General features: G+C 43.2%; 1 protein-coding gene across 3 annotated transcripts in view; it reads right to left on the bottom strand.

The window, feature by feature from the left end:
* Positions 1-12924, bottom strand: part of RNF111 (ring finger protein 111) — a 40050-nt gene extending 27126 nt beyond the window's left edge. For all 3 annotated transcript variants that reach the window (XM_066636011.1, XM_066636010.1, XM_066636008.1), the window contains exons 1-2: positions 12651-12924; positions 785-1683 (exon numbers count right to left, since the gene is read on the bottom strand). In XM_066636011.1, coding sequence (XP_066492108.1) covers positions 785-1664 — 880 coding nt within the window. In that variant the 5' untranslated portion in view covers positions 1665-1683; positions 12651-12924. The remainder of the gene's footprint in view (positions 1-784; positions 1684-12650) is intronic.
* Between the last annotated feature and the right edge of the window lie 901 nt (positions 12925-13825).

Consider the following 13825-nt stretch of genomic DNA (forward strand, 5'->3'; position numbering starts at 1 on the left):
TTCTTATCATTCATGAAATACTTCTGCAGCTTTAGCAATTGCCAGTAGTATGCAGGCAGATTCCAAAAGTCCCCCCCCCCCCCTAGAAATTCTGCTTTGGGTGGATGAGACTGAGGTGGTAAAAATACAATAATCCCTGAATCAGACTGAAAAGCAAGTTTGAGATTTATTTCTCTGCAAATGCACCTACTGCCTTGAGGTAGAGCATTTTGTTTATACTCTGTGGCACACTGTGGTTTTGACTATGTGGGAAGATGCTGGATTTCATGATCCTTTGGCCCTTTCTAAGCCCAAGATATTTACAATGGGGTGCTACCACTAAGGTCATCAGGAGTGTGACACAAAGGACTGCAAGTGCAGTGTCCTTCCCACCTTTGCTTTTGTATTGCTCCAGAAATAATCAGGATCTCCTACACATCTACTGACAGGGTACAGAGCCACCTAACCCATTAATTCTCCAGTCTTGCCTTCTGATTTTGCCTTGTTACTTGCAAGAGATGCAAGTAGCTTTATTTTAGTAGCCTGTAGATGAGGAATAAGAAAGGGGAAGTGCTCAGGCCAAACTCATATTCTTGACAGGAGACAGTAGCTGCAAGTAATTGGGTAGACCACTTTGGATAATTGAACTTTTGGTTCATCAACCTCCTCACCCTTGAACCTTTGGCCCATCAAACCCCTCATTCTCTGGAAAAAATAGTTGCTGACCAAGGCTCTAGAGAAAAGGTTAGGGTAAACTTCATGCATGCTAAGCTAATTCAGTTATTCAACAAAGAGGCAGTTCTACCTGAGGGAACAGTCGTACTGTTTTGGTGGTTTTCACTGGTCGATACAAAGATTTCTTCCTCTCCTTCAGTGGATGAGCTGGAAGAGGATTCGCTACTGAGGTCGTTCTCACTGGAGCTACTAGAGCTGGGCAGCAAAGCATACTTTCGTCTAGCTACTACCTCCCTTTTTTTCCGCTGCATTAAAATCCGGTCTTTTTGGTTTTGTGTCCGCTGAGAGGAGCTGGTCTTCACAAAGCGTTTCCTATAGGGGAGCCGCCTCAGGGAACTACTGCTGTGGAAACAGGGTCTTTTCATTAATAATCCTGAAACGGATTCCGTCTCCGTTCGGGGCCATTTCTGTGGCCGAGAACCATGAGTTCTGCTTGATGCATTCAGCACCGCTCGAGTGTGCCTTACAGGGGCCATCTCTTTGTCCTCATCAGACGTCACCGTATCAGAGTCACCAAAATGCAAACTAGATGAAGGTGAAGAGACACAGTCACTAAAAGAGGAGTCGTTGTCCTCACTTTGAGTATCAAGGTGTTGCCGTAATCCTAAAATTCGTGGGTTCTCTTTACTGCTGCAGTTTTGTGTATATGAAGGGCCAGCCTGCTGGCTCTTGCGCTTCTTCCGCATGACAATTGTTTCTTGTTCTGGACGATTTCCATTTACATCCTTCTGCTTTTGAGAGTCACTACACAGGTGAGAAAATTCATCCCCTACCTTGCTGGCAATCATCTTCACTTCTTCAGGAAAGCTTTTGGTGGCATCAATGGAGTGAGGGTTCAAGAGGATCCCCTTCAGACTTTCCTGACTCTTTGGTGCACCAGAGGAAACGTCACTCTTCATATCCGCTTCTAGAGTATAGACTATTTTACATTTAGGAGTCCATTGAGACATGGAAAACAGCAGGGAAGGCCTTGACAGAGATAAAAACAAAGCATACTTGTTACTCTTCAAATACTGAACAAGGTAAACAGCAGTTGTCAGGCAGCTACTTGCTGGCAACTCCAAGATATACAGGTGTGCCCTGGGGGTTCCATTCCAGACTCCCCTGTGGATACCTGAAACCGTGGATACTGGGGACGCCTTTAAAAAGATAGGGGAAAGTTTAAAAAATCTTGGAACATTTTTATAATGTTCTCCTATCTTTTTAAGAGGTGTCCCTGGTTTCCATGCTCTCTGTGGATAACTAAAACCATGGCTACCAAATCCGTGGATACGGGGACATGCTGTACTTCCCTTTTAAATAAGTTGCAGAAAAGTATGTGGAAATTCAGAATTTGACATCTTTCCTCTCAAGAAGTGTTTTTATATAACTATAGTGTATCTCTACCACATACATACATAGATAGCATCACCAAGTTACCATGTTTCAATTAGCATGCAGAAGAATGGAAGATGTACAACAAGAAGCAAGTAATGAGACAAGTGTCAGTTCAATTAGTGAAAGGACTACAACGGTTTAGAGCCCAATCCTATCCAACTTTTCAGTGCCAATGCAGCTCTGAGGTAAGGCAACAAATATTCCCTGACCTTGAAGAGGCCTCCGTGACTGACCCACCCCACTGCAGGATGCAGTGTACACCCAATTGGTACAGCTGCATCAGTGCTGGAAAGTTGGATAGGACTGGGCCCTAGGAGTGTTTCAACTTGGAAACAGGACTAGAGCATAACAATATTGACTGCCTTTCTACTAAGAAAGCACTGGCTATATAAAACAATTAAATGGATTTTTAAAAATCTACCTTTCTACATAATTTGAGGACAACAAAACTAACAAACAATAAAAATATTTTCACAACCATACTATTTTTTTCAGTTGCACATAATAAAAGATCAAAATTCCAGTTAAGCTCCAAGAAGGCCTTGGAGAATAAACTTTTTTTGCCTGAAAGCAACAAACATATAGGGAGAAGGGCAAGACTTACTGAAATAGCATATTGACTAAGACTGAGCTGTGACTCGGCACTACCCTGGATGAAATCTCACTTCTGCCATGAACTCATTAGGTAGCCTTTGGCAATCCTTCCTCAGGCTCGCTCTCGAGTTGCAAGATGAAAACAATACTTGTCTTACAGGGTTGTTGTAAAGACTGAAAACGATACAGTATATAGAAGTGCACTGCACCCCAAGGAGAACCATACAAACATTATTGTTAATGGGTAAGTGGAAAGGGGCTTGAGTAAAGGCATCTTGACTATTTAAAACTTCACCTGATGACACACATCTCATACACCATTGCTTAACAGGAACTGTGCACACATTTCCTAGTTTTACCCATGACCTAGAAACTCTCTCTTAAAATAACAGAAAGTTGAGAATCTGGGGATTCTGCAGGGGGTACATTTTACAGAGACACAGGGAGAGAAAACCACTGCAGGTAAAAAGCTACACAAGGGTCTGACTAGGATCCTGCACGCCCAACATCCTCTTGCTCCCATGATAATGAATGCATCTGCTGATGTTCATCGCTTTCCAATTAGCAGTTGATGCTTCTATTGCTGTGAAGAATCAGGGCTGCAGGAGAGACTAGGTGTAATGAAGGGGTATGTTGCCAGATTTACCATTAGCTACAGCGTACATCTGGTGTGACTGCTGAGAAAACCCAAAGGGCTAGTGACTCTAGTTTAATGAGCAATTAAGTTTGGAAAACTTTAACAGCTTACCTTCATTTCCTAGACCAGGGGTGCCCAAACCCTGGCCCGGGGGCCACTTGCGGCCCTCAAGGCCTCTCAATGCGGCCCTCAGGGAGCCCCCAGTCTCCAATGAGCCTCTGGCCCTCTGGAGATTTGTTGAAGCCCGCACTGGCCCAATGCAACTTCTCTCAGCATGAGGGCGACTGTTTGACCTCTCACGTGAACTGTGGGATGAGAGCTCCCTCCCTGCTTGCTGTTTCACATCTGTGATGCAGCAGTGGCAGCAAAGGAAAGGCCAGCCTTGGTTTGTGCAAGGCCTTTTATAGGCATTGAGCTATTGCAAGACCTTCATTCATTCATATAAGTTCATCTTTAATATATTCATTTGTGTAAACTTATGTAAATTTATTCAAATTTTAAATGTAAATTAATTCTTTTTTTCCCCTGGCCCCCGACACAGTGTCAGAAAGCTGATGTGGCCCTCCTGCCAAAAACTTTGGACACCCCTGTCCTAGACCCTCAGTGGAATCATACAACTTTTAACAAAAATTTTTAACAAATTGCTCACAACCAAATAGTGGTTTCCACTCCATAAGAACTAAACAACTGCATAATCCAAAGTCTCCAGACCCTTCAATGACATGCTAGTCCTTGACGTAACAGACATAAGCTTATGAGAAGAGAGGGAGCTAGTTGATTAGTCTTGGTAAAACTGAGCCTTTTTATCTCACAACTTCACATGAAGCTCATTAAAAGGATATAAATTGTGTCTTTATGGTTCTGCACTTTCACAAATAAAAAAGGATTCTGGGGAAATATCTAGCTAACAGTAGATCTAGCTGAGGACCTCTACTTTTGCCCCTTTAAGGGGCAGGGAAGGGGAATACAGTGACACAATCCCCAGGATCATGTCGCTGTCAGGTGCACAGGGGGCTTTGTTTTACTTACAGGATGTAGAGCAGCTGGAGCAGCAGGAGCCCCACAGAAGCCTCCACAGAACTCCCCATGCCTTGGAGAATGCAAAAATAATAATTGCAACCCACTTCTGGTTTGCAATTGTGAAACTGGAAGTGAGTCACGATAGTTATTATTACACTCTGAGGCTTGGGGAGCCCTGTGGTGGCTTCCACAGGGCTCTCCGCACCCCCAGAAAGCTGCTACTGCATCCTGCAAGTAAAACAAAGCCCCTTGTGACCCTGGCAGCTGTGTGATCTTGGGGATCGCGTCACTGCATTCCCCCTCCCCTGCAAGGACTTATTGTGGGTCCTGAACTCCTGGGGAGTTTGGGAACTGCAGCTCTAAAAGAACTCTTCTCCAGTTCTCAAGGTCCATGTTCTGAAAAATACTAACCAAAGACATAAGATAATCCTCAACTTGATGCTCCAGGTTCCCATAAAATGTGGAAAATTCGATAGGGATGACCATGTCTACTATACATGACAGAACCAGGAAGACTCCATTTTGCTTACTGAGAAGGGAGAAGGTGATAACACGTTCAGGAAAAGCATGGAATTCAAGTAACTGAGAAAAGCGCCAAGGAGAGTAATAGCAAGGCTTTCTGATCACCACTCAACTGTCAGGAAAGACACCCACCTACTATTTCCTAGTAACAGCTAGGTAGAACAGAACTTTACTTTTGTGACATGGGTTTGTTAGAAATGGATGTTGGACAATATGTTACCAAGAGAGATTCAGAACTCAGTGACACTGCATTAACCCTTCTAAGGGTTTGGTGAATGAAGGTTTTCATGATGGAATGGACAAAAGGCTTAATAAAGATGCCCCACTGTGATCAAACTTGGCATGGCGTCATTTATTTTTATTTACTATACTGCTACTCTGTCTTATCAATAAGACTTTTTCCAAGGTGATACACCAGATTACAACATAAATGTTTCATATGTATTAAAAAATAAAGACATTGAGATAATGCAAAATAAAATGTTTTAAAATGCAGGAGTGGAAGAGCAGGTAGATTAAGAACACACTCAACACAATCTTAGATTAAAGGCTTGGGCAAATAAAACTCAGAGTGAGCAACAGGTGCATGGTCATTGGAAGGGCACTACAGAGAAAGCTGAATTCTCAATCATCACCCACTTAACCTTAGCAGGTGGGGGTACCCAAAAAAGAGCCTGTGGCAATGACTTCAAAGAACAAGTAGCTCTTCAGATACCTTGGCCACAGAGAGTTTTAAAAGTTAAGATCAGCACTCTGAACTGAAATTGGAAACACACACAAAAGTCATTAAAATTGTTTTAGAACTTCCGAAGGGGTAGCGTGTGTTAGCTCATCGCAGCAAATAGCAAGGCCCTATGGCACCTTAAGGACTAACAATTACTGTACATCATAAGCTTTTATGAACTACAAGAGAGGAAGGGCAGGGTCAGTTGCATGGTTATCCTCAGTTGGCTGGTTGCATGTGTGTGCAAATGCATAGGAACAAGTATTAAAAAATGTAAACAGTGGGTCAAATGTCTGCACTACTTTATATCTCTAATGTTTCACAGAGATCTGATCCCACTTTTTACAATGTTTTCTTTTTCTCTATACCTATGCATGCAATTGTGTGTATGTGACTTAGACTGCAATTCTATGTACGTTTTTCTGGACATAAGCCACACTGAACACAATGAAACTTACTGCTGAGTAACCATTCATAGGATTGTACTGTTAGTCATTTATTATGGGTAGCAAGGGAGCTAAGTGGCAAAAGAGACCACTGCAAAAATCATCACCTGCATTTGTGCTTCTGCATTTCTGCTCCCAACTCAGTGTGCATGCCCATTATTATTGGGCCAGGTTGAAGAACCTAGTGACTGTAACATTAACTGCTGAGCAAAGGCGACAATATGGTTTCTGCGAGGACAACCACATATTGACATGGCAAAGAGCAGAAACATGGGAAAAGTGAGTTTGATCAAGGAGTGGTGAGGAGAAGAAAGAACCAGATAAAAAACTTGCTCATGTTGGTATTAATTATTATTATTATTATTAACAGTATTTATATACCGCTTTTCAACTAAAAGTTTACAAAGCGGTTTACAGAGAAAAATCAAATAACTAAATGACTCCCTGTCCCAAAAGGGCTCACAATCTAAAAAGATGCAAATGAATACCAGCAGACAGCCACTAGAACAGACACTGCTGGGGTGAGGTGGGCCAATTTAGCCTATTGTATGGTATTGGCCTATTTAGCCCCATGTTGCACTGCAGATCTCCACTATCTCAGACACAGTGCTTCTTTTCAACATGCAAGGTCATATAATCTCACTGAGTGATGACTCCATGAAGTCTGTGCAGCACAAAGCTCTAGGGACACAAGCAAGAAGGCACAGCTATAATAGGGTGTTTTGTGATGTCACAAAGGTTGCAATCCTATCTAAACTTACCTAGGAGTAAGCCCTATTGACTATAATAGGACTTGTCATAGACATACATACTATGTGCTCATAGTTATACCAATACAATTTTGCAGGTTGATCTGAAGTGCTGCTCTCAGTCTTGGATGTTATTGCAGGGAGGTGGGCGGAAAATAGCTTTAGTATCCTTGAGCAGCAGCAGCTACTGCAGTAGTAAGTCAGTAGCTACAGTCCTGCCATAAGATTTAGAGGTCTGCAATCACATGTATGAGCCTGACAGCATTAGAAGAACTTAAGTAATCTGCTTTGGCCACAATATAGTACTGTACTATTAATTATTAATAGTATTTATATACCCCTTATCAACAAAAAGTTCACAAGTTGGTTTACAGAGAAAATCAAATATCTAAAGGCTTCCTGTCCCAAAAGAGCTTATAATCTTAAAAGATGCAAAAGAACACCAGCAAATAGTTACTAGAAAAGACACTGCTAGGGTGAGGTGGGCCAGTTACTTTCCCCCTGTTAAAAAGAGGAGCACCCACTTGAAAAAGTGGGCATTTGTAGGCATTTGCAAGGGTTGCAGGCAGTTAGTAGGTATTTAAATGTTACAGTTGTGTTGTGGAATGAACCCATGAAAAAGCAGCTTCTACACAGTGTAAATTGTAAAGGCTGTAAATTGTAAAGGGCACCACAGACAGACAACTGAGGATGAAACTTGTTTACTGATGCAGATATTTCTATTAATATACTTTTCAAAAGCCAGTATGCATGTGTACATGCGCACGCACACCAACCCCCCTACATGAACTTTCAACTCGTTTTGGAACAAATCAATGTTAACAGAGCTGAGAAGAGGAAACAATGGCACCTGTTAAGTACAGCATTAGAACTTAAGCTTCTTCAGTGTGTACTACAGCACTCCAGATCACAAGCCTTCAATATCAGAACTGATGTTACATAGGAGGCAACTGCTGATCCCCTTTCTTGCAGCCTTCACCAGCCAATGCTACATTGAGCAAGGGTAGGAGAGACTGTCAACTGACTGCTGCTGTCAACTCAAGCTCAACAGTGCTATGTGGAGACTGGTGTTACTAGCAGCCTTCGTAGGACCTTATGATTGGCAGTGACACTGCACATGTGCAGAGACTCTTGGGTGGGCGTGTCACAGTAGCTGAGCTTGGAATTCTTTTAGCAGCATTGCAGTAGTGGCATGGTACAGCTGGCTGGCTAAATACAAAATTACTACCACCAGGCATACTAGAGCCAGAGGTTCAGTGTTGTACACTAGGCTGATGTCCAGCTACCATATGAACTTGTTTAAATACAAAGCCAAGAATAAAAATAACACAAAACCTATCTTTTCTTGAGGGGGGGACGGGAGGGGCAAGATCCCCTTTGTTTTTGATCTACAATGTCTAGTCATTTTTGCCAACATTTGCTGAAGCTTAAACACCCATTTCAAAAATCCAATCACTGAAATCACATTTGCACAACTGGAGAAACTTATTCTAGAAAACATAATTCAACTCTGGGATGCTCTTAACAAAAAAAGATTGACTGACCAACACACGCACAGTTCATTATTAACTGTTAGTCTCTCTGGAAAACAATTCAAGATGGAACAATGGGAGCAGGAAGGCTAAACAGCAGACCAAAACAAACACACAGAACATGCACACATCAATAAGAATCAGAGAATTTCAAACTTCAGCGTAGTACAATAGAAGCAAGACTGGATCTGAAGTTGGAAATTCCAGCTTCAGGTTCCTGCTCTGAATATCTGGCCCAGATCTGTAAATAAAATATACTCTAAATCTTCTTCAATTGGAACAAATCTCCAGGGGGTAAATACAGATTGGATGGATCCTGGTGGAGAGAACTAGTCACTAACCAGATCATGCACCCTGTGGCAAAGGGGTTCCTATTCACTATCTATTTAGCAAGAGCAAATCCCAACTCTTACATACTATACGCCACTTTCTTCCTCCCCCAGCCCAAAACACACACTTTGCTCTTGTTTGTATTTTACCTTGAATTGGGCAACTGAAATGTTTAACATTTTAAAAGAAAACACTTCTGCTAGTGACACACACACAAACACACAAGAACATAAAGGCATTTATTTTCAAGGGAGTCTAGAGCTCCACATGATTTTCTGATCTCACAGCTTGTCTCAGTCAGTTTAAAAAAAAACTCATTGTAATAGCAATTGTATTCATGACACTATATTAAACTATTATCTATTAACATACATAAGACCAAGCACTACTGTAATCTCCACCAGTACTGAATGACTGGCTGCACAGTGGAGAAAGTTGCTCATATATCACCATAAGTAATCTACACTATGTGACATATACTCTAGCGTTACATCATCTCCAATACTCCCCTCTGACTTTCAGAGAGGAAACAAACCACAGTAAGCACTTCAGTAAGCACTTCCAGTTAGCACCAGTGGTGTCTCATTGTGGTGTGCGAGTTTACAGTGGAAGTGCATACACCAATAATGAAGAAGGTATCTTACCAATTGGAACATTTAGTCACTTGAAAAAAATATTTTTTCAAAATTTACAGTTGTTTTATATGAAATGGGGGGCTAATTCAAAAAATGGCATCTGTTTTGCCCTATTGCAGTACTTCTTAATGTTTGTCCTCCACCATACCACTTCACATGGTCCACCTATTCGAAGTACCAGCAGAAGTAACTGACGATGACATCATTGCCAGTTACTCCTGGCTTGGGAGATCAGAAGCGATATGACAAACACTAGTAAGAGGCTCAGGGTGGACCAGAGGGCTTTTTCAAGTGCAGAAAAGCATGCTTTGGAGTCTCTTACTGCTGTTTGTTATGCCACATTCCTGGTCTCACTGCTGGGCAGCAGGTGTCCAGGGGTCCCGCTAGTACCACCAGACACCACTTCAAGTACCACTGGTGGTACCTGTACCACTGGTTGAGAAACACTGCCCTATCAGATCTAGTTTTGGAGATATGGCATAGCCTTGTAAGTGAATGGTTCAAGCAGCATCCTGATGAGGAAAACATAGCATAGCCTCCTCACAAGGAAGATGCTTGAACCATTTATTAAAGAGGGTATGCCTTATCATACTAGGACAAAACTGATGCCATTTTTTTGAATCAGCATCCCAAATATATCCAGAAATAGGCCTAACATTTAAGTCAGCAAGATCTGTGTTGGCCTGCATTACTGGTTATCAGTCATGATGTTGCTATGAAATCTCCAGGTTTAGAGGCAGCATACTTCTGGAGACTAGTTGTCAAGAAGCAACAGAAGGAGAAAGATACTGCCTTCATGGTCTACATACAGGCTTCCTGGAGACATAAGGCTGACCACTGTGGGAAACAGGATGCTATATTAAATGGACATTTGGTATGATCCAACTAAGCTCTTCTTATACTATATTCTAAATTAACAAAGTTTGTCAAGGACCAGAAAGGCCCAGTAATCACTTCAGTAAGCTATAGACTTAAAAAAAATCATAGTTCACATTTTAGCTCAGCTATGAACTTATTTTTTGAAAATTCATTGTAAATGCTTTTTCAAATTCATTGTAAAATGGTACCACCAAATATCTGTTGTGGGGACAATGAATGTGAAAAAGAACTCGTTATCCACTATACAAATTTTTACCATTTATATGTTGTTTTTCTTTCATGGAATTCAAATCAGCAGGCACAGAGTTTCTAAGCAGAGTCTCATCTAGGCACTAATTGCTTTAACACGTATTTTCAAATCATACTCCTTCAGTTCTACATGTTTAGGGTGTTAAAAGATAAAATAAAGACTCCCATTCCCAAGACTACATCACTTCTCTCCAACTCAAAGACACACCAAATGATGGCACAGTTACATTTGCATTGCTAAAACAGTACAGCATCCATAACTTCAAATTAAACAGAGTATAGAGCTTGAGGACTCTGTACTTTGTCACCCTCAATGGCACTCATGATATCCAATCAAAAGGCACAATTGTCCAACCTTACCCTTTACCACTGCAAAAAAAGTTCCACCTAAGGCCTATCTGAGGTTCAAACCCCAGCAACTGAAAGGATCAGGTAACAGGTGGTGAGAAAAGTCTAAAACTCTGAAGAACTAGCTATCTGACTCAGGATGAGGAAGCTTCACATATTCAGCTGAAGCACCACACAATTCCTCACCACCTCAAGTTCTGATTAATGATCCATTAGTTAACTCATGACATACATATATGAGCTTTCTCTAGATTTTTCAAAAATATCATGTTCTGCTACATGAATTAGAATCCACACTCAATCTGTAGGCATGAAAACACTGTATTCGTGGGGGGGGGGGGGAGGAGAATTTATTCTGACCAATGAGACCAGGGAGTGAAACTTAACTTATCCACAGACAGGCACTTTGTATTTTCTCTGACCTACAGAAAATCAACTTAAGCCATAGTATCACCATCTCTGTAAATGGAAATAACCACAACAGGACCTTCCAAAGTAGCAGAGACAATGAATAAGCCAAGGAAGGAGGGATAAAAATGTTAGTACTGTAGTCATGTTGAGCCCATTTAAAAGGAATTCAGAGTGTAACTGAAAGGCTTCCTTTTAAACTGAACTAACTGGTGATTGAAAACAGCAAGTTTCAGGAACACTCTTCATCTCACACATATGCTTCAAAGGCAAACATATGACAAGAAGAAACACTCTGTTATTCAAGAGACACTGATCTGCTCAAGCTAAGGAAAGCCTAACACCACAATCCTATGCATATGTACGCAGTAGTAAATCCCATGGAGATTAGCTGGGCTTGCTCACAAATGAAAGTCCATATGATCACAACCAAAGGCTGCAATCCTAGGCACATTTACTTGGAAGCAAGCCCCACTGAACTCAGTGGTGTTTCTTCCTGAGTAAACATGTACAGGTTGTGTCTGTGTGCGTACATCACTGTATCAGCTGTGAAACTGACTGGGAGTGCAATCCTACGTGTGTCTGCTCAGAAATAAGTCCCACTGTACCCATAAGAACAGCACGATGGATCAGGCCAAAGGCCCATCTAGTCCAGCTTCCTGTATCTCACAGTGGTCCACCAAATGCCTCAGGGAGCACACAAGACAACAAGAGACCTGCATCCTGTTGCCATCCTCTACATCTGGCATTTTGAGGTATCCCACTTCTAGACCAAAGGGTTGCATATACACATCATGGCTTGTAAACTTTTCTTCCATAAATATGTTTCATCCCCCTTTAAAGGCATCTAGGCTAGAAACCACCAACCCCCACCATGAACTCCCACCCTAGTCATAAGAAGGGTCCTGCTGGATCAGGCCAAAGGCCCATCTAGTCCAGCTTCAGTGGCCCATCAGATGCCTCAAGGAGCATGCAAGGTAACAAGAGACCTGCATCCTGGTGCCCCCCCTGCATCTGGCATTTTGAGGTATCCCAAGGATGGGACTTCCTCCCAGGAAATTAGGTATAGGATTGCAGTTTGGGTGAGTCTGCATCACTCACACATCTCTAGGCCTGGCCTATCTCGCAAGGCTGTTGTGAAAGTAACAGGCTTGAGATTTGCTTGTTGGTCTTTCTAAGAGACCCACGTGCACCACCCTAGGAGGAAGGAGGGCAGATAAAGGCAACTGATGAATAAAATGGATAACTATATGTCTTAATCTCCTCTTTCTCCCCCCCCCCATTTAAAGTGTAAGCTTGTCGGGGCAGAAACCTGCCTCTGGCTCAGGCTTCAACGTATAAAGACCCCTGCTGTGCCCCCATCCGGTGGGGTGACGCTAAGGAGGACCGCCGGTCTCTCTCACCCCGCCCGACCTTTTGGGGGAAGGAGCCCCACAGGAGCGGTCAGCCCCCTCTCGCCTCCAGCCCTCGAGAGGCTCCCACGTACCTGACGTGTGGAGGTGGGGCTGGTGCCGGCGCGTGTGTCAGGCTTCCCCCCCGGGTGGGGCGAGGCAGTCGAGCTCGGCCCGGCCCAGGAGTCGCTGGACCCTCCTCACTGCTACGCGCGGCGGCGGCGTCCGTCCGTCCGTCCGTCCGTCCGTCCGTGCTCGCTCGCTCCAGTCACCCGCCCCAACAGGCCGCCCCGTCAGGGCCCGCGGGACACGCAGACGCCCAGGGCCGAAGGGGCAGCCCGAACGGGCGGTTTTGTTTGCTGCGCAGCCCCCCTCCCCCCGCGCTCCCTCTCGCCGCCTCAGCCAGCCGCTCCCTCCCTCCGCCGTCGCAACGCGCGACACTACCAACCGCTTTACGGCAAAGCCGCAAAGCGCAGCCCTCTCGCTCCCTCCCCCAAGTGGGCAGAGGGTTGCCTGCGCAGCCCCGCAGTTCCGGCGGCCCTTGGATCGCTCCGTGCGGGGCAAAAGACATAGGAAGGGAAACTTACCCGCTGCAGGCTCGAGGCCAGTACAGGCTGGAAAGGAAAGATGTGTACAGAAAAATAAAGAAATATATGTACGTGTGTGTGTGTATACATTTGATTTATATACACATACACACACATATATGTAAACACACACACACACGTCTGTGTATACTGATACATGCACACACACATATATGTACACAAACATTATTTTTCTTTACACGTCTTTATTTTTTCTTTCTTTACATACATACATATATACATACACACATATGTCTGTGTATAGAGATACACACATACTTTTGTGTGTATGTGTGTATATCTATCTATCTATCTTATCTATCTACACACACACATATACATATATACATACCAGGACCCACTTTTTAAACAACAGTCTATTAGGACCCACCTAGATTCACCAGACTTTTAAAAAAAGGAGATCTTGAAATAAATTATTCATTCATTCACAAGTAATAATAACCAGAAAAGACCCTCAGACGTCATTCTCTCAGTATTTACACCTGCTTGCAAACTGCAGGAGCTGAGCTCTTTGCAGGGTAATTAGCAGCTGCAGCATCTGGTGTTTGACAGCCTCAGGGCTTGAGGCAACTAGTCGTCTGATCTCCCCCTCACTCTTTGGCAACCCACTAAAAATCGGGTTGCGACCCACAGTTTGGGAACCACTGCAGAAGTTAAATAGC

Source organism: Tiliqua scincoides, chromosome 8, assembly GCF_035046505.1.
Source record: "Tiliqua scincoides isolate rTilSci1 chromosome 8, rTilSci1.hap2, whole genome shotgun sequence".
In the NCBI taxonomy this organism is placed as follows: Eukaryota; Metazoa; Chordata; class Lepidosauria; order Squamata; family Scincidae; genus Tiliqua; species Tiliqua scincoides.